At 40.5% G+C, this 20,979-nt stretch overlaps 2 protein-coding genes across 2 annotated transcripts; one reads left to right on the top strand and one right to left on the bottom strand.

Moving 5' to 3' along the window:
• The first annotated feature begins 536 nt into the window (after positions 1 to 536).
• On the top strand, positions 537 to 6,029 carry LOC133964563 (carcinoembryonic antigen-related cell adhesion molecule 6-like). Its single transcript, XM_062398727.1, has 6 exons — positions 537 to 710; positions 800 to 1,135; positions 1,234 to 1,458; positions 4,147 to 4,437; positions 4,536 to 5,066; positions 5,817 to 6,029. Exons 1-4 carry the CDS (start codon positions 671 to 673, stop codon positions 4,365 to 4,367), a joined length of 822 nt encoding a protein of 273 aa, XP_062254711.1. The 5' UTR covers positions 537 to 670; the 3' UTR covers positions 4,368 to 4,437; positions 4,536 to 5,066; positions 5,817 to 6,029.
• Positions 6,030 to 6,079: 50 nt separating this feature from the next.
• On the bottom strand, positions 6,080 to 20,716 carry hpn (hepsin). Its single transcript, XM_062398726.1, has 13 exons — positions 20,336 to 20,716; positions 19,115 to 19,266; positions 12,796 to 12,903; positions 12,627 to 12,668; positions 11,977 to 12,106; positions 11,668 to 11,787; positions 11,453 to 11,493; positions 10,907 to 11,072; positions 10,483 to 10,670; positions 9,236 to 9,331; positions 8,819 to 8,961; positions 8,411 to 8,575; positions 6,080 to 7,921 (listed from the first exon to the last, which is right to left on the bottom strand). The coding sequence occupies exons 2-13, from the start codon at positions 19,149 to 19,151 to the stop codon at positions 7,877 to 7,879; spliced, it is 1,281 nt and encodes a 426-aa protein (XP_062254710.1). The 5' UTR covers positions 19,152 to 19,266; positions 20,336 to 20,716; the 3' UTR covers positions 6,080 to 7,876.
• Positions 20,717 to 20,979: the final 263 nt, after the last annotated feature.

The raw sequence follows: 20,979 nt of genomic DNA, 5'->3' as shown, positions 1-20,979 counted from the left end.
TGTACTGAAAAACATTTCTTTCTTGACATGGAGCTGCAGTGGAAATATTTGTGGATTAACGTGCCCAAAAAGCTATGATAAAACAACGATTAAAAAAACATATTTGGACATTACGCTTGATGTTTATTTTTGAAACAAAAACTCAGAACAAACCATTTGTTTAGAAACTGTCAACTTTTTTTTTTTTTTTTTTTACACCTTTTCATTTCCTCGTACACCACCAAGGGAAAAGAAGAAATGCAAACATTGTCGAGAAGTTAAACCCAGAACATTTTTACAATAAGTGATTCTCTGACCAGGTCTCTGCTCACGCCTCATCCTCCGCTTGTGCATGTTGGTGTAATGCAGGACTTTGAACACATTGCACTGAGTTCCCTGCTGTCAATTTGTGTGACTGTTTGTGTAGATTCAGATTATGACAGTGAGGACACTCACAACTTTACGTAATCAGAACTCTGAACGTTTGATGATGAGAGGAAGCAGGGTGAAAAAACATTTTGACTTCTGCTTTTCATTCCTCAACACCATCTCTTGAACAAGCAATTGGTCTGTTTGCTTTAGTGGGAGAGTACTTTTCACTTTAAAACTCTTTATTTGATGGAGTGCTGTCCCCAGAATGTAGAGTAATGAACCGTGTTGTGAATTATCATGTTGTAGGCAGAATTTAACGATGGAAAGTTGGATGCTGATGATCCTTGTTTTTATGCCAGGTAAGGAAATGACAACACACAATTGTGTATCGGATGTTATCTCTACCTATAAATTGAACTTGTGTATTTGTCAACATTTCTGCCTGAAGGTGTTTGGAGTGGAGATTGGGGCGTGACCTTCGGATATCAGTGTGCTCTGAGAGGGGGGTCAGTAGTTATGCAGTGTAGCTATGACTACCCTTGGCGTGATACAGTCACTCAGGTGGGCTGGTCTAGACCCCTGTTTACATCTGGCACGTGGCGGCTGCATCCCCTTCCTAGTCTCCCTTCGCCCCCGGACTTTGAATACTTGGGTAATCTACATCATAACTGTAGTCTGAAGATCAACAACATACAACCCACTGATGAGAGAAAATACTACTTTAGTTTTGTGACAACATCAGACAGGTCGACAAGCAAAACCTACGCTTATTTGTCTGTTAATGGTAAAAAAAAAGTTATAATTATTAATTTATAGATTTCTCATGAATAAATAAAATTGAGTAAAATATTTTTTTTTTTTCCGTTTCTGTACCTGGCCCAGAGTTAATCGCTGTTTTAAAGCCGAGTACTGTGAAAGAGGGAGATGATTTCAGTCTGACCTGTGTGTCAGACTGTCCTACACCTACAACCATTGTCTGGTTTAAAGATGGACAGAAAGTGCCGACACCAGGGTTCCTGGTGAGGAGAGAGGATGCTGGGAGCTACTTCTGTGCTGTACTGGGACAAGAGACAGTCAGATCCAACTCTGTGACTCTGAATGTTCAGTGTAAGTAAACTATTAACACTGAATCTCAATTTATAGGATTTTTCCACAGCACGCCTGGCCCCATTCTGTGTAAAGCTCCATTTCCACTGGTCAAAAAAAACACTCCCAAAAACATCCAGTTACATACGGCTTCTGCCTGCAACTAGAATTCACTTATTCACTCCGGGGTAAAAGGACTCCGCAGTAGACACTGGTTTTATATTCTCTGGTCAGCAGTGATGGAAATGTGACAACCGAATGAACAAGTTAATTTTGCAAGACAGCAGGTTGAGAGAGTGCCTCAGTTTTTTGGCACATTTGTGAACATGGGACACGGTGAAAACAAAACTAAATAGATACTCCTCCACTGGCAATGGCCTATTGCTCTGTTACAGGGATACCGTTTGGGAGTTTTACCTGGGAGCCTTTTAAACTGTTGCTCAGGAGGCAGAGTGGGTTGTCCACAGAAGGTTGATCGATCCCTGCCTCCTCCGGTCCACAGGCTAACAGGTTCCTTTGGCAATATAGGGAACCACTAATAACCCCTGACGGCTCTGCTGACTATGTGACAGACACAACGCAGCATGAATGTGTGTGTGAATAGGTGAATGAGGCTGGTGCTGTGGCTCAAGGTTATAAAATATATATAAATGCATTTATCCAACATTCACCATTCCAGCTACAGCTACTTTACGTAATACTTGATTTAGACGGTGAATTAAATGACTGTCTACAGTTAGCAGTAATAGCTAAACTGGATGCGCAACAGGAGGTTGTTTATCCAACACTGGAAGTCTTCACAGTTTATCTTGAAGTTTTATTTTAACTTGAGGTCGTTTACGTAATTATTTAGTGTTTAGTATTTTTGTCTATACCAAGACCAAATAAGCTAGCACTCAGTTTGGCACATATTACAACAAGCCACCTGTTGAGCCCAGAGGATACAGCCTGTACATGGACGGAGAGTTAATCAGTTCAGGGCAGGAACACACCATCTCTCACCTGCAGCCCTGACACAGTGGACTGTACCACGGTCAGGCCTGGAACAATGTTAGCTGGAGGGGCGATGACATGATGAACTCAACCGACATTCACCTGAATGTCCTTTGATAGAGGCGGTGGTCTAGTGGCAGAAACTTGGACTATGGGCAGAGAAGGTCTCTGGTTAGACTCCACGGAGAGACAACAAAAAGACAAACCTGGATTGATCTGTCCAAGAGTCTCCCTACCCTGTCTTGTGCCCCTGAGCAAGGCACCTTACTCCCCCAACATCTGCTCCCCGAGTGCCGTACATGGGCGCTCACTGCTCTGTACCAGATGGGTCAAAAGCAGAGGTTAAATTTCCCTACCTGCATGAGTGTGCCTTTGCATGTCTGTGCATGTGTTTGGGACTAATAAATGCATCTTAATCTTAATCTAAAGACATGCTGCAATGAGAAATCTGGTCTCATGTATGTTTTACTTCAATAGATAGACAGATAGATGGATAGATAGATACAGATGTTTGTGTGTCATCTTTTGTCAGCCTTTCAAATGGTAAAAGGCAAAGTTGAAAATTCTCAGTTATCTTCTTCCTCAGTTTCAATATTGCCCAAGTATTATCATGATGTGTCAAAGAGTCCTTGGAGCAAACATTGTGAAAGGCTCTGAAGGAGGAAGTGCTGATTATAATTTTCATGTTGACTCTGTCACGTTTGTGGAAGGAGATGGACCCAGATGCAGAGATGTTTAACAAAAACAACTTTTTAATGTAAAAATAACTAAACTAAACAAAAAGACAAGGAAGCTTACACGAGGGGTTCAAAGTGAAGAGGCTCAAGGAATCAGGACAAGGCAGGACAGGAACACAGGACAGCAGGTAGATGAATAGGAACCACAAAAGCCAAGAAGCAAAACAGACAATCCGACAAAGGGAAAGACAGAGGCTTATATACACAGGGAAGGCGGGGGGATTGGCCACAGGTGCAACACATGAGGAGTTAGACAGACAATCACCAAGACAGGAAGTGAAGACCGAAAGAACCAACAAGGAACAGAGACTACAAAATAAAACAAGAAACAGAATGCACACATGAAAACAACTCAAACACAAAACAACAGAGATCTAACAGTTAACAGAAAACACTTCTACAAAATCTTAACTGCCAGATCGTTACAGACTCATGCCCACACTGTAGCATGCATTTACGTCAACATGAACAGCCTCCTGATATTGGAGGTCCTACAGGAGAAAATAATTTTTAACAGATTAACCTGATTACTAAAAAAGAGATTTTGTCGGGAAGAAATTGTCTTATTTTGTAGAAAATATTATCAATGAGCCTGACATATTTGAACAAAAGTAATAATTGAAGTCATGCAAACAAAATGAGACAAAATTAACCCTAACCCTAACCCTATCCTTCAGCTAAGTACACGCATCTGCTGTAGCAATGTGTGATAAGGTTTGCTCAGCCAAAGAGAGTTTATTTTATTTTAAATATTCCTGAGGCCTGAAAAGGTGAATGCATCCAACATCTCACAAGAAAAAGTGTAAAGTCTAAAGTCTAAAATTTACTGATTAAATTTTGTCTCCTGTTACTCCTTAACAATCTCTTGCTTATTTTTTTAATCATGAGACCCTCAGATTTGAGGAGCCCAGATAAAAAATAGTTGCACCGTTGTCTCTTGTCTCATTATTCCACATGTGCTGTTTGTCCTTGTTTTCAGACGGCCCAGGGAACATGGCAATTTCAGTAGATGATCAACAATTTACTGAGGGCAGCAGTGTGAAACTGACCTGCAGCAGTGTGGCCAACCCTGCGGCCGACAACTACACCTGGTACAAGAGGACAGACTCTCCCAGTTCCAGCTCATGGCTCCAGGTGGGCTGGGGACAGGTGCTGTCTCTTCCCTCTGTGGAGGCATCCCACACTGGACTCTACCTCTGACAGGCCAGTAACAGTGTGGGGACAGGCAACTCAACTGCTCTGCTGGTGACCCTGAAAACAGAGGACCGTGGTTCGTGCCGCTAAAGAATTAATCTTCATTATTGTGTTCAACAGAGTGGTGTTAGGTTTGTCCTCTTCTGATTAAACCCTACTGTGTCTCCTCCTCAGGCAGCCGGATTCACCTGATCATAGCCAGAGTAGGGGTCTTTGTTTTGGTGACTCTTGTGGTATCACATCTTTTGTACTGGTGAGTCAATAAATGTCAGGGAGAGTGAATGTGGCACAGCCGTTTATATATATTGTCTCCACATCTCTTATAATGACAAGTGTCTCCTGTACATGTAAAAATGTGTGTGTGTGTGTGTGTGTGTGTGTGTGTGTGTGTGTGTGTGTGTGTGTGTGTGTGTGTGTGTGTGTGTGTGTGTGTGTGGTTTATTGAAATATCATGCTGCTGTTGCTGTGTTTACCATTATTACAAAACAACTACTTGAAATGTGAAGCCACAGGATTGAGAAACAATTGCGAGAGGTATAGTGTGAATGTGGTAACAAATGTGGGTTGCTTGTTGCTGTTGTTTTTTTTGACAAGGAAAAACTAATAACCAATGCAGTTTGTGGCCTGTTTGGAGTTTGCATGTTCTCCCCATGTCTGCCTGGGTTTCCTGTGTTTACCACTGCTTCCTCCCTCAATTCATCATAGGTGAGAATGTGAAGTTTAACGTTAATCTCTGTTAATGTGATAATGTGTGTGATAATCAAGTGACTTGTCCAGGAAGTATCTCTCACATTGTCCGCAAGAATTGGCTCCTGTGACCCTCAAGGGATCCGCGATATAGATAATGGATAAATCGACTGATAGATGAAAATTAAAAGCACCAAAACCAAAAAGAATATGTTCTGTATGCCGCTGAAATACGGTAGTAATAATGTAGATATATAAATATATGGATTTATTTCAGGAGGAGTACGACATTCAGGACCAAATATCTCATACATTCTCTTAGTGTGTTACTTATGGTGCAAAAATCATTCCCCTTTGCTGGGGACTCCCTTCAACGCCTCAAGGACCCCTTAGCAGCCCCTGACCCACTTTGAGAACCCCTGCTTTAGTTCTTTCGATCACTTGTATCTTTACATTGACACCTCATACATTCATAATGGGTCTGAATCAGACTGAATTTGCTTTGCTTTCTTTCTAAAAACACCATGACACCGTTCACTTCACTTCAAATCTGTTTAAAATATATGACCTAATTAACTTTTAAGAAATTCAAATTTTAAAGTAGTTTAAAATAAATATTATTCACATTTGTAAAATGTGTTACCATGGAATGTGAACTTCTGAAAAAGAAACAAATATTTTCCAGAGGACTTGACCTCAGTGTCCAAGTTTCTGCAGCACAAACTTCTGATGCATTGATGCTCATTAACATTATCATCTTCTCTTCAGGGCCACAAAAGGAAAGAGCGAGGTTTCTACGATCTACTCGACTTTTGTTTTATGATGTATTTATTATTCCACTTTGTTCCTTCGAGGTTTAGTTTACAGTTGCACTGACTGAAGCAGCTATTTCATACAATCTGACTATCTTTGATAAAGCTACCACAGAGATTGGTGCTGCTGTGTTTATGAGACTGCAAACTGCAGTTTCACTATATATGCAGCAGTGTAGAGAATCTTTAATAAGAATAAATTGGACTTTATCAACACAGTTATTGTGGGCAAGTCGCTTTTAATTATTCAATACAATACTCAATGCTACAATTTACATCTTACATACTTATCTCTCACATCACATTTGCTATAAATGCATACATACTGTACATCAGAAGCAAACATGCCACAAACAGTTTAAATGTAGATATTAGTGCTCACATCCCATTCTTTATTCATGACAGGTGAAGGATCCTCACACAGTGTTAGCTACAGGTACTCAGAGGTACAGTAAAGCCTTCTCTAATACGTACTAAAAGGTTTATTTCACAAGGAGGATTTATGAGGTTATTGCACGACTGGCAATAAGATCTGTGTCAGACAAAAACATCTACATTTACAAGAAACAAAAATTTACTAACTAATATTTACAAAATAAAGCCAAAATACTGATGCAAACATGGAAATTTGGTAAAGAGTTAAATCTTGTATGAATAATAGTCCATGATGAAATCAGGCGACTGCATAAAAACACACACTGCATTCAGCACACGGGTTTATAACAAAATGACAATTATACTGTGTAAGAATTGTAAATTTGTCGAAATAAGTCTGATCAGCTGGAATTACTCACGCATCACTGACACTGTCTGTGTCTTTGTGTTGCACAATGTGAAAGTATTGAAAGTGCTGAGGCTGCACGTGATCTTTAAAATCATTAAAATCTTATCGAATGAATACTTGTGATTACACCTAGAATATTGAAGATAGACCTGAGTCTTTACAAGATTTCATTCATGTTATTGATGTTTAGCTCAAATATTATACTGGTTATTTGTTTCTAATGTAGCTTCGGCTGACATTGTAGTAAATGCAGCTAAAAAAAAGAGAGAATAAAAATTGCCAATGCCAATTCAGAAAAATAATTTCATTGTGCTCTACATGGCAGGAATCTTAAATCCAGTATAGTGAGTCTTGTATTATTCCACTTTTGACTTTTTATGAATAAAATTCATAATGTCTCGATAATATCTCGGCAGCAAAGTTTGATTATAACTTTATTCCTGTCTCTTAACGAGCTCTGTGTCTTGTTTAATCTACAAAACTTCCAGATGCATTCCAGACCTTGGACAGGTTCAGATTTTTAAACTTCAGACTCGGGACATTCAAGTTAAATAAAGTCATGGATCTTGTAACATTAAGGTGCTAAGTCTCAGCTTATATCTGAGTAGGTTCACATCGACATAGAAAGATCTGTGGGGGAGATATAGACCTTTAAACACATAGTAGGAGAAGTTTACAGGTTAGAAAGAAATTGAAGGAATACATATAAAGATTTACATATCTACCGTTTTGTGGAAAGTCCTTTGCTGTGAATGGCTGCCTGAAGGTTTGGACCCACAGACTCTGATGTTCTCTTGGGCTTTTATTTTGGCAAAACAATTATCTTTGATAGGATTTTTGCTTTTATGGGACTCATATACTCATACAAATTAACATTTGCTTGCATGGTCACGTCTTCACTCGTCATAATGAGAGACGACTTTCTCCTCAAATCTGAGCCCCTGATCATTTGTTCTTGAACCAATGAATAAAAAAACAGTTAAACTATTGGATAAATGTGGTCGCTTGACTCCTCTCTAAAGGAATATGATATAGGCAAACCTTTTACCATGTGGAATAAGGGGGGGAAATCCTTGAGAATGTTTTTTTGATAAGAAGGGGTGTCGAGAACTTCGATACAAGAGGAACATCGCAGCTTTCAAGACCCTCCATTGTAACACTTCCTGTTGACATGTACAGGATTTGTCCGTATTGTCGTCTCAGTTTAGAAAAAGTAGAAATGTAGGAGCATCTCATGTCCGGGCCAATTTGTGAACCCCTGGTGAGTTGTGATAGTTCTGAAGGAGAGAGGTGAGAAGAGAAACTGTTTTAACACACCTGGGTCTGTGTGAGTAAATGTTAGCTAGTCCTCTGTTGATCATTCTGTTTTTCGTGGCCATAGCAGTGTCAAAGCAGATAAACCCGATTATATATCTACTAATTCCACAAATCTCTGTCTGAAGAACAGTTCGCAAATATACTAAAGCAATGATCGACAACCGAGTCATCAGGTGAAAATCGCCACCAAATCATTTAGATGACTCGATTTTTGATCAGTGTTGCAGGTTCTGAATTCTCTGTCTGAATGTGGAAGACATCTCAATAACCATTCATCCTATCAGCATCATATTTGGCATGTGTATTGTAAAGGACCAAAGAAAGTGCAGAATTAAATTTGTCCCTTCACTGGTGATGAGTGGTTTATACATTTCCCAAGTATTATTATCCGTATGTCCTTATTTGTCATTGTAACAACACAATAAATTACAAAGCATACGACGTCTCACCCTCATGGCTGTAGATATCCACGGCAGAAAGCGGGAAACCCTGGTGTAGACACCAGGTTTCTTTGGCATGGCACAACCAGTTCCCCAGCTCACCACCCCCAGCAGCCGATACCGACTGCTCTTAGACAGACAGTCCTCTGACACAAAGGGACCGCCACTGTCTCCCTGAAACCACACATGGTGCTAGAAGTTTACACATACACCTTATAAGTGCCTTAGCTTTGACAGAAATGTATGAATGTAAAATGATATCAAACAAGCAGGGATATATGCATTAGATATTAGATTTTAGATTAAATAAAGATGATACACACATTAGGACATATCTGAGAATATGGGTCCCTGACTAGAAAACCAAACACATGCACATATGCTAGCTCTTGTACATGAACACATGCACACTCTGACCTGGCAGGCGTCAGTGCCTCCTTTCTCGTAACCAGCACAGAACATGCTGGAGGTGATCTGATTGTCGTAGTAGTCGGGAGCGTTACAGACAGCGTCACTGATGATGGGGACGCTCACTTCTTGCAGGACGTCTGCTAGATGACCTGCGAGTCAAACATCCCTGGTGAAACCAACAATACTACAGACTATAAAACACCGATATATGAATATGAATCTGCTTCTTCAGTCATGACTTATCACACTATTTTCCTCTTTTATTGATCAAAATATACACGGAAGAGCAAATTGATGTGTTTCAATACAAATAACAAAACGTTTTGAGTGTCATACTTTTCAATCAAAGAAATCAATGAATGCAAATACCGTCATCAAATGAATCACTGTCTGCAGTGTACGATGATACAGCTGTAGACTCACCATAGTACCCAACGTTTCCCCAGCCCGTCACGGTTCCCATCTGTCCGTCTATCAGTCTTTGACCGTATGCTGGCAGGCAAATAGGCTGGATGGATTCTACACACAAACACACAAACATATTCTGTGTCTTAAGATACAAGCAAACATGTGGCTATGATGATAATCCTGAACCATCAAACAAAACAAGTGTCCAGACAGGGAGACAAGAAGTGGTGGAAATGTCCTCCATTTCAGCAGTTAAGATATGGACCACATCCAACAAACTTTTCTCAAAGATGTCACAGTCATGCCGGAAATTAAGAATGTTTAAATGTTAATCTTTACAGTAAAGTTTGTTTTAATTAGTTAATTGATGCTACAAACAGGGTGAAACATCATTATTGACAATAACTGACTTGTAATTGGTAGAGCGTGTTTATCGATGGGAACTCGCTACAACAGATCCAATCCACCATCATTCCTGCACAGACTCTGATTCCAGACTTGTTTTTGTAATTTGTTACAAATTTTAATTTTCCAAGATTTTTTGAAGAACAAAATGTGCTCGAACAAGGATTTTTGCTGAAATCTAATCAGCTTAAATTAAACAAGCAATGACTTAAATGTTGACCTTAATGAATCATGTGATTTCAGTAAATAAATGTCGAAGTCAAAGGTGATTTTATGAATACATTCGGCATGACACATAAACTATCATCCCACATAGAAAAATGTGAAAATCAAGACAGATTCTCTCCTCAGTGCACATAATGCTGTGGTTGTAATTATGAACACCAAACACTAGATGTCAGACCTGAGCTACTGAAACATTGCTTGTGATGTTGCGTTTACAAAGTGTAGAAGGACACGACCATCACATGAGGGCACAAACACTCAGAGTATAGTAAGATCACTATAGATTACATGAGTTAGTCCTTCTTTCCTTAATACGTGGAGAAAATGGAAAAGATCTTTTACTGAAGGACACCGGGGATTCCATGGCAGAAAGGAAGTGCATTAGTGTTATAGTAATAAGAGGAAACGGTGGAAACCTGTTCATAGCTGATTTAATCATGTTGGATAAAAGAACCTTTGTCCTGGACAGACAAGGAAACCTAAAACAGGCTCATTACAGGATGACTGTGTGTCTCTGTCTCCCTCCATTCCTTTGTCATTATTCCTCATCTCTAATCATGGTCATCTTTCACTCAAATATTCAAGTTGAGTGTGTGTGCATGCGTGCACCAGCGCGTTTGTGTGTGTCCTACCAGTGAAAGTAAGAGGTTGGGTGAGGGCCAGAACGGCGATGTCCCTGCTGTTGTCATCGATGTTGGCATCTACAGAGGGCAGGTAGCTGCTGTGAACAACGATGGTCTTCACCTCCGCCGCGACGGCGTTGACTGGTTTGTTATAGATGGAGCCCAGCAGCACACGCCAGCTAGTCACAGTGCGGCGTCTAGCATAGCAGGAGAGACAGGGGAAGAATGTCTCAGGTTTTTTCAGCTGTCCACACACAAATGCACACAAATATCACACAAATGGAGCAGATGTCCTTTTCAATAGAATCTGATTCTACCGTCATGTGAGAGTCATAATACGCTACTTATTACTAAATTCTTCAATACGGATTTGGCCTGTTACTGAAACTTAATAAAATAATTATCTCTAACATAAGGCAGCTCTTTCACGTACTGGAGGAAGCAGTGAGCTGCAGAGACAATCCAGCGGTTCGAGATGATGGATCCTCCACACTGATGAACTCCATCGTACTGTAAGCTGACCTGCCAAGGCCAGCTGCCCTGCCTGGCATCCACACCACCGACTATACGGTCTGCTGCAAAACTACGCCTGCCACAGTCTGCCGAGAGGAGAGGAGAGGAGAGGAGAGGAGTTACACACTTCATTATCTATGTAAAGTGTATGTGACACAATTAAACATACGGTATATCAGTGGTTCCCAAACTAGGGGTCAGAGCCCACGGAGGGTAGCAAGACCCTGAGAGGGGGGTCGTAAGATTGTTTCCAAAATCAAATATAATTTTAATGCAATAAGCCATCATTGTTACAAAAAAAGTTATTTAAATGTAAATTACAAAAAGGGCTTGACCCTTTGAATACAGCAGTGGTGTACAGGCTTTGTGGCATTGCATTTCTCAAGCGTAGCCTGCGCTCGCTTGCTTTTCCAGGATTACCAACCCTAGCTTTAAGTGAACCAGTTTGTCACACAGAACATCTTACCTTGGCACAGCAGAGTGAGAACCTCCCTACTCTCACAGTCACTGAAACACAGACACACAGCGTCAGTCCCAGCAGGTGGACAGGTGGTGCATCAGACAGACAGACAGACAGACAGACAGACAGACAGACAGACAGACAGACAGACAGACAGACAGACAGACAGACAGACAGACAGACAGACAGACAGACAGACAGACAAACAGATGTTTTTTTACCATGGGAACAATGAGTCTTTGATTTTCTTGCCGTAGCTAAGCTCTTCCTGTCTGACACAGAAGAACTCTCCAGCATCTCTACTGGCCTCTGGCACCGATGTGACTGAGTAATTCGCCACACTGAAACACACACATACACACACACACACACAGACACACACGCACAAACACACACAAACCGCACACACATACACCAGGAGAGAGAGCTATCATTGTTAGGACTTTGCATTGACCCCTAAACTGATCCAAATCAAATTTTTGTTAGATTACACTACATTCACACTATATAATAAGAATAATATATCTCACCTGACAAAGCCCACTTCTTCACAGCTGATACCAGCAAGCAGCTCATTGGCTGAAGAGGAACACACTTCACGCCACCTCCTGTGCGTGGAATCGAAGACTCTAAGACGTTGGTCAGCAGAATTGACCTGGACTGCAGGGAATCACATGTATTCACATGTAATCACACACACTCCTGTTTGCCTGTCACATATATATATATCATTTGTCTTTACAACTGTGACTTATCCCAGGGACATTGGATATTTATCACCTCTACCAAGGGGGTTGTGTTTTTATCTGTGTTGGTTTGTTTGTTGATTAGCAGGATTACGCACAAAAAACCTATTGAATGGATTACCACAAAACATATTGAAAGACTTTCTTAAGCATTGTGATGGCAATTTTTCGCATTTTTGCAAATTTCTCAAGACCTTTATCTAAAAAAGATCTTCATTTAAAACAAAATCCAACATCTGTAGACTGCAATTATCTATGAACAGTTTGTTTGTGTAAATCAATTCATGAATCCAGTTAAGTAATTTTAGGGAGATGGTCTTTAATCAGTTATCTATGGTAACAAATATTCATTCGAACTATATCACAGAATGAAAGCTACATATTAGAAATATTTTGTCATCTTTGAAACCATCAGCATGTCCTCTCACACTCACCGTCATACAGGCCTGTGTCTTCCTCCATCGTGCAGTACATAACTACAGAAGAGTAGTAACACAGTGGGCATCAGTGCAATGTACGACAGGGAATAACAAAAGACTATTAATTCTCAGATTTGTTTGAATATAGAATGTGTGTCTAATGTGTAAGAGCATGTGGTCTAACCTACGGCCCAAACAGCTGCTCCTATGGCTCCCAAGATAATCAGTGTCACTAATGCCCCGATCACCCGGCAGGGGGTGAACACACAGGTCAGAGAGATTCCCCTGCTCCCTGCAGACACACACACACACACACAGACACACACACACACACACACATACACATACACATCAGTGAACATAGAAAGCCTGCACTCAAAGACACACACTTGAATGCACAGGCGCAGCAGCAGCTTCAACGCCTTTAACATCACATACATTTCACAATTGCATTAACACACAAAGCTGAAGAGAAGAGTTAAGAGATGAAATATAACAACAGTGACATTAACTGTGTTCTACTCATATTTATGTATGCATGAATATGTTTGACAAGATATTACAAAGCAAAAGCTCAGACTGCTCCTGTGTGATTGTGGCTCTTTGTTTTGGACTCAACCACCCTACAACAAACATCAGCTGGTTTCAGCTCTGTGTCCTGGCACAGACCGAAAAGTACAAGTGACACTGATCAATAGTCTAAAGTCTAAAGCACTTCTCCACCAGGCAAGAACAAACCATTTCCGTGCCATGTCTGTCCCGTGTGCACCTGTGTTTTGCTCTCACTGTCTTTTTCTGCCTTGTTATCCACTGCTCTGAGCAGACTTTGTCAACTTAACCCACATCTTAGTGTTAGAAAACAACCTGATGAAAAAAGCAGGCATAAACATTAACAGCGATATACCTCATATCATGCATATGCTAATGGTTTACTTTAGTTTAATATACCATCATTACCAAGGAGGTTGTGTTTTGTGTTTGCCTGTTAGTTAGCAGGATTCCGGTGCAGGAGAGAACCCATAATGTTTTTCATGCAGATGTCCCAGTAAGCTGTGACAGTGTGATACGAGCAAAAACTCTGTAACTCTAACTCGCTTAAATGGCAGTTAGCCACCATTCATTTAATATTTCAACCTGTGATTTTCATGCAGTGAAAAAGAAAGATTTAAATCAAGAAAGCCTGCGTCCATGATTATTTGTGAGTTTCCTGACTGTGAGTGGATATTCTGTTCACTATAAGACAGTCACAACTGTAACACTATTACCGTCCATCTGTGAGGCAGGAAACAGCTGGAGATACTCTAAGTATACAAGTCCTTCTTATCAAATCAGAGAAAACAGTTTACATGCCCAGTTTCCTTCCTGTCTCTAACATTTTCCCGCCTCTCTCACATGCGGGGGGGGGATAAGTGAAACCTCCATTTCAATGTTTAGATTGAACTGTGACATTTACACTATAAATATTTATAGGGAACATGTTAAATCTTTTAATCAGACAAGCGAGCAAGAACAATCCAGCCCAGTTACTTAAATCAGTTCTTTATGTATGTGACTTGATCTGTGGAAGTAAACACCTCAAAGACTGACGTGGATCCAGCGTTACACAGACCCACTGACCCCGCTTGGTCCCACAGTTGCTGAATTTCTATGTTGTTATGGAGAAACACGATAGCTGTGTAGCCCTGCTACTCCACCGACCTTAACCTTCTTCTCCGCTATTTCCTCAAATCTGCTCACCCTGCTCTACACCACAACTGTACCTGCCCACCTCTAACTGTCTCTCGATTGGAATTTTTCTTTTTTAAAAGCTCCATTCCTTCTCCTCCATGTCTCCACACCTCCTTCCGACCACGACTCCCCTCTTGTGCCTCGTGTTTGCTCCTCCTCCACTTCCCTACCTGTCCTCTCTCCTTCCCTCCTTTGGTTAGTCTTCCTTTGCAAACTTGCAGTCAGCGTGACAACGGCATTTTGTTCCTTGGACTGTGACAATGACGATGCACAGAAATTGAGCAAATAATAATTTAGTGGGTTTTTGCTCTATGTCTGACATCCACTGGGCATATTATCAGAGGGACACCAGGCTTGTGTTCATTAGATAGTGGTTTCTGAGCTATACCCCAAATTTCCTCTACAAGTCTCAGGTCTAGCACCAACCCTCATCCTGTCCTCTTTTCAACTTCTTTCTTTCCCTCTTTTACCCCCACACCGTGCTTGTCCATCTCACAGAACAAGTACTCTATTGTGTCCACTTCTACCTGAGACTTCCTTCTCCTATGTGTGTGTGTCTGTCTGTGTGTGTGTGTGTGTGTGTGTGTGTGTGTGTGTGTGTGTTACAAGGCATGGTTCATCTGAAACTGCTGTGGTATAGAAAGTGTGGTGACCAGCACTGATTCATGGAAGTTTGTATTGTGTTGTAACCATTATAGTCTGAACAGGATATATAACTTTAACCTGCATTAACTTTATCTGGGTTATGCAACACAATTCTGTCCAGACGATGACAAATTATACATTTCTCTCTCAAGAATCAAAAAAGTACTTTTTATTTGAACATTTATGCCAAATCTTTCAAGGATTCTTTCGAGGTGTTCTCCAGGCTCATTTATGCTAAGCGTATATAAGAACACTGCCGTCTGTCTGACGTTTACGGATATGGATGAAACAGACTAAACTGAGAAGTAACAGAGAAAATCATGGGGGGTGGTGTAGCCATTAACTTGAATGAACACACAAGGAAGCAATTTCAACACTGGAGACTTTAAGGCTGCGTCAGGAGTCACCCCTTCATTCACTAACCTCTACTCTACAATATAGGGACTTCTAAGTAGACGACTCTTGCGCTTTGTTTGAATACTGTGAGGTAAAAAGCATGGTGTGTTGTGTTGTGTTTACATATTCTATCTTTGAAAATAAGTGTATAATGTTACCAAGTTCACTTAAGTATCCCTGCTGCTGCAATTTCAATGTTGCCTTTTTTGTAGTTATTGGATGTTTATAATGTTAAACCCTGTGTTCTTAATAAACATATTCTTTATAAAATTTTGCTCTTATTATTGAATTCCCACAACAGTATGAATAGAGTAAATTTGAGTTAGCTCAACTGATAGGCAGCAAAGTTGAGTTAACTTAGCATTTCAAGTTTAAGCTTAAATTCTCTCGACTGAAACTATCCAGTTCTGTTGATGTATGTTTTCAATTCATTAGCAAGCATATAATCTAGTATTCCTAACTTGTAGATTTGAGTAGCTCTGAATGGAGATGTTAAGTTAGTCTAACAGAACATCACCATTCAGAGCTACTCCAAATAACATTTTGAGTGAACTTCATTATTTAAGTTGGGTCAACGCAAAAAAGCCCTTAAGTTGGGTCAACTCAAAAAAGCCCTTAAGTTGGGTCAACTCAAAAAAGCCCTTAAATTGGGTCAACTCAAAAAAGCCTTGCAGCTGGTTGCCACATTAAAGCAGTTTGCCGAACTCTGAAGAACGTCCCGACAAGGGGGCCTTTCACATATGAAGAACACAACAGGAGATTGTCAGATTTGTTCACAACAATGCAGACATCTCCGCAGCATTCAAATAAGCATGCAGGAGGCAGGATGTAACATATAAATCAATTATTTTTGTTTACAGCATATAGGCAAAGGTGTCAGCCCTGATCAACTGAAGCTCTCTTGACTTGTCCTTTACGTATGGCAGCGCTTTATCATCTATAGAGATATTTGTATTGATTTAGTGTGTTAGAAACGCCTGGGGGGGCTGGTAAGAAAAACTGTGCAAAAAGTCCAGGGTTTCGCACACTGACTTTTGTGTTCTCGCATGCAGTCCCTCCAGAGAGCGTCAGGAGATTATCCGGAGTTCAGTGCATGTCAGAAAATAGCTAAACTGAACGTTTGTACCAAATTTGAAGAAATTCACTCAAAGCGTTCTAGACATATGGTGGACTGACCCAAAGTGTATTTGGATCTGTGGTTGCCAATGCAGTTAACAGAGCTGGCACGAGAGGTGCAAATAAATCATCACGTGCTATATGGGACCCTTCCACATGCTGTACATAATAAATATTCTGTTTGGGTTATTTCTATCCTAACCTATGAGTCATATGGGCAGCCACATGCAGCAGAGTGGAAAAAGGTTCTGTGAGTCATTTCTTTTTCTGTGGGATGTTGGGAGGGATACCCTGAGCTTTAGATACATTGCGCCCGCCTACTGTAGTACCACAGGGTGGATAGAAAGAAGCAGCTGTGCACCAGATGAGATACGTGGCTATCCACGCCCTGCCCCAAACCAAAATGCATAGATAACACATGGTGTATTTAAAACAGAAATAAGGAGCCTTTGCTTGCTTTGTTATTTCTCTGTGAAAAAACCTCTGAAGTCCTTTTCTCTAAGAGTTAGTCGTAAATTGTACTTAAGGTCTACTTACTAAGTTATTGCAACTGTTTTGATAGTTTGGTAAGTTATCATAGAGGATAGATCTTTTGACCACTAGCTTTTGTTGTCATATGAATTGGCATTAAGTTAAGCATTAAAGTTAATTCTTAATGTGCTATGTTTATGTTTTTTATGTCTCCTGTTCCACTCCAGTCTCAACTGCACAGTCAGCATCCACTGTGTTATCATGAACTGACATTTGGACTTTGAGGAACCACATGACAAAACTACTGTTAAACTCAAACGACCCAAACCAGGACGATCTTTAAGCCAGAACCTACCAAATGTTTTCATGTGTGGTAAGATGGGATGAAGCAGGAGCAGACCTCACATGCATAAAGATGGAGACACAATATAAGCAATGACTCACACTTGTAGTGGTTGCCATGGTGGAAAAGTCTAAAGTAAACACAATCACTGTGTATAGTAAATATTAGCCAATTTATAAAAAATTATGTTTAGCCTTTGCCTAAGTGTGCATTTTTGTTTTGCTGCACTCATTCACACACGCATGGTGTGTGAGCGTATCGCATGTGAGCGTGTCGCAATTAAAGGTAAATACAGCTTGCTTCTGAAATTGATGTCTGACCTAATCTAACAAAAGCACAGACGTACACAAAACAAGCCCCCATGACACATGTGCCACTCCTTGACTAGACTTTGTTTCTCCTGTAATTACACACACCAAAGACACACTATGATTCCTTGCATCTGGGTGGACTCGCAGTCAGGATACAGAAACCGTGAAACATCAAGCTGCCCAGACGGAGAGTAAGTCACGGCACAACAAGGACATAAAATGAAGAAGAAGATCTGCCAATGAGAATGGATTATGTTGGCATGATATCAGTTCTCTACTGAAGACTCACTTAATGGGAGGCTGCTGGCTTCATGGTACCGACACTCAGTTTGGCACTGCAATGTAAGGTGGGTACTCATTGTGTTGTGGAACAGGGTTAAAACGAATGAGGGGGACCTTGCAGTATTCTCTCAGTAATGTTTTAAATCTGTGTTAAAAATAAAAGTGTGTCACAACAGGAAAAAGTCGTTTCAGAGTGCACAGTGGCACACAAGCTTTCTATCAACAGCAACTTTTCTTATCTTTCCTTCTATAAAAGCATCATATACTTTGCAGTAAACTCATTAGGAGCCATAAAACTGCCAAAATGGCCAGCAACAGGAGGACAGATATGGATTCTCTGTGTTGTTTGTTTTGAGGTTTCATTGATGCTGATGGGAGCACACTGTTGGAATGAAGTAGGGGAGTTTGATATTGTGCAGGTTACATTTTATCTGACAATATTTGAAACAAAAACTCCTGGATAGATTACCATGGCATTTTGTGGAAGATGGAGGAAAGAATCCATTCAATTCATAACTGGATCAGGGGGCAGATCCAAGATTTATTTCACTTTTCTTTAACATTTCAACATTTTCTTATATTCTCAGAGAATGGGTATTGTTCAGGTTCAGGACTGATATTTATGAGTGTGTGCAATTTGGTACAAATAAAAATCCAGACTAGTGATCCAAACTGTTGTGGAGGTATTCACTTGCTCAGTGTCATTCTAGTTTTAATGAGAGTGATGCGTTGAAAGGAAGTTGTATCTGGTGGAAAACACTCCGGTAATGTGTGACCCCCCTTATCATCACTATCACATTTCTATTTGGGTTTAGACCTTTCTTTTTTTACTGGAAGATAAAATATTACAGCCAATCTAAGTCAATGTTTTTCAGGCTGAAAGACAAATCTCTTAAAATAAATGAAGAGGAAATTTAGAGAGATGGACAACCAACTTTGAACAAATCTGTTAATGGTTAACTGACAAGTGGACTGATGTCTGCTCCAGAACACAGAGAACGACAGCGTGAGCTGTGGCATGACCAGCACAGCTGCATGTGGGTGTGTGTGTGTGTGTGTGTGTGTGTGTGTGTGTGTGTGTGTGTGTGTATGTGTGATAAGGCGATATCTATATATATATATATATATATATAGAGAGAGAGAGAGAGAGAGAGAGAGAGAGAGAGAGAGAGAGAGAGAGAGAGAGCTGTGTTTGTAAAATGTGCACTCACCCATCTTCCCCTCTGTTACAACTTTCTCAACATACATCTGTATACAGTGGACAGGAATGATGATCAGTGTTCTTCCGTCCTTCTTCTGTTCCTTCCTTACTTCCTCCTTATCTCCTAATTCCTTAGGGCAAGCCTTAAACAATCCCTAAAGCCTGCAATAATGGAGAGTTATAAAGAAAGAAAAATAAGAGAGCATTTGAATACCATTGATAATATGAAGTCATAGGGCTACTTTCCCCATCTATGAGTATTCTTTTTATAAAACGGATAATCAAATGATTTACCTTAAATGTTTAATAAAAAAGATCGTAGTAAACCGATAGGTCACATCAATGTCAATATTTTGACAGTTGTGTTTCTTTATTTTAACTCGGACACACACATGATCTTGTACTTCTCTCTCAGTGAGGACAATCATTGACAGGATGCATTCCACAGCTTATCCTAACCTTAACCTAATTCTAACTATCATGTCTTAACACTCAATCAGCTCTTTGAAAGTGAGAATAGACTAAAATGTACATCTGTTAAAGGCCTTTGCTCAAAATGGTACTCACAAAGCTATATGTTTAAGCACAGACACACACACACACACACAGACAGAAACTGACACATAAGACCAACTTGGTCAAGGGCCCACCCCCCCCCGAACGCCAGGTCGTCGACCACGTTCTCGATGTGTAACTTGTATCTTTATTATTTCCCTATTATTTGTATCTAAGTCACATGTACACATCTAGTCACATATTACTAGATTTAAAAGTGAGCCAAATGTTTTGTTAACCACCAGCACAGGTTTAAAACAGTTACAGAACTCAGTGTCCTGCAGCCATGAAGTCACATGAGATATCGAAAACTTTCTTTTAAAGGGAATTAAGATACATCTTTATCTTATAGCTGTTGATTTTTGCACCTTTAGTGTCTCCTAACCTGTTGATTGAATTAATTGATTGATCAGAAACGATCATATTTAAGAAATAATGAATTATAATCTGTGCTTTGCTATTTGTATCACATTAGATGGCCGTTTGCATCAGGTTGATATAGAACAAAACAGGTTCAACAGAGCAAAGCACATTAACATACAACTAACTGTAGATCTAATCTAGATTAACAGCAGCACAGTGCAAAAACCTGTTTATAATCAATAAACTAATTTTAGAGTAGTAATAAATCACAGACTGCTGAAATACACGCTTTACGTGCGGAAAAATGGCTCACCTGTCGTTTCTTCTCAGCAGGTGGAGCCCTCCGTTGTTTGTATTTATTTCTTCTTAAAAAAATCATAAAACTTATTCCCAAAGATGTAAAAGGCGTCACCACAGGTAAATCCCAGTTTTCAGTGAATCCTTGTCGTCTCTTTTCACAGGCTCCTGACCGCGGAGAAAGACAAAAGAGAGAGAGAGAGGAAGAGTTCTCAGCGACAGTTTGGACTCTTTCCTTCAACCAAAGCCACCTGCACCCGCTTCTAGTAGAAAACACAGAAACATCTGGAACAACTGGAGCAGGTGAAGCACAAGTTAGTCCGACTTTCTCCGAGGTTTGCCGTAGCTGGGATCAAGTGTGTGCGTGTGTCCGTGTGTGTGTGTGTGTGTGTGGGGGGGGGGGGGGGGGGTCGTCCTGTGAGCGGTCAGCTGCGCAGACTGGAGGGGCACCAGTGACGTCACGTTACGCTTCTGGCTGGACAAGAGCGCGCACGAGAACTCTGCGCAGGTGAACGCACGAGCAAGGATCACAAGAGTGACACACATCAACACCAGCTCCTTTACTGTGGATGCCCTTATATGAATACATTACAAACACATGCACGCCTTTCTATAGTGTTAGGACACCCATGGACATAATTCATTCCCTAGCCTCTAACC

The sequence above is a fragment of the Platichthys flesus genome, chromosome 11 (genome assembly GCF_949316205.1).
Source record: "Platichthys flesus chromosome 11, fPlaFle2.1, whole genome shotgun sequence".
In the NCBI taxonomy this organism is placed as follows: domain Eukaryota; kingdom Metazoa; phylum Chordata; class Actinopteri; order Pleuronectiformes; family Pleuronectidae; genus Platichthys; species Platichthys flesus.
The sequence above is the reverse complement of the archived record's forward strand: the minus strand, read 5'-3'. Positions and strand labels throughout refer to the sequence as shown.

Bases quoted from the DNA above. Each gene is read 5' to 3' on its own strand.
- LOC133964563 (XM_062398727.1), top strand. From the start codon at position 671: ATGGAAAGTTGGATGCTGATGATCCTTGTTTTTATGCCAG. The intron at 711-799 runs GTAAGGAAATGA...TTCTGCCTGAAG, and splicing joins GATCCTTGTTTTTATGCCAG to GTGTTTGGAGTGGAGATTGG. The intron at 1,459-4,146 runs GTAAGTAAACTA...CCTTGTTTTCAG, and splicing joins TGTGACTCTGAATGTTCAGT to ACGGCCCAGGGAACATGGCA.
- hpn (XM_062398726.1), bottom strand. From the start codon at position 19,151: ATGTATGTTGAGAAAGTTGTAACAGAGGGGAAGATGG. The intron at 12,904-19,114 runs GTGAGTGCACAT...GTGTGTCTGCAG, and splicing joins TGTAACAGAGGGGAAGATGG to GGAGCAGGGGAATCTCTCTG. The intron at 12,669-12,795 runs GTTAGACCACAT...ACTCTTCTGTAG, and splicing joins AGCAGCTGTTTGGGCCGTAG to TTATGTACTGCACGATGGAG.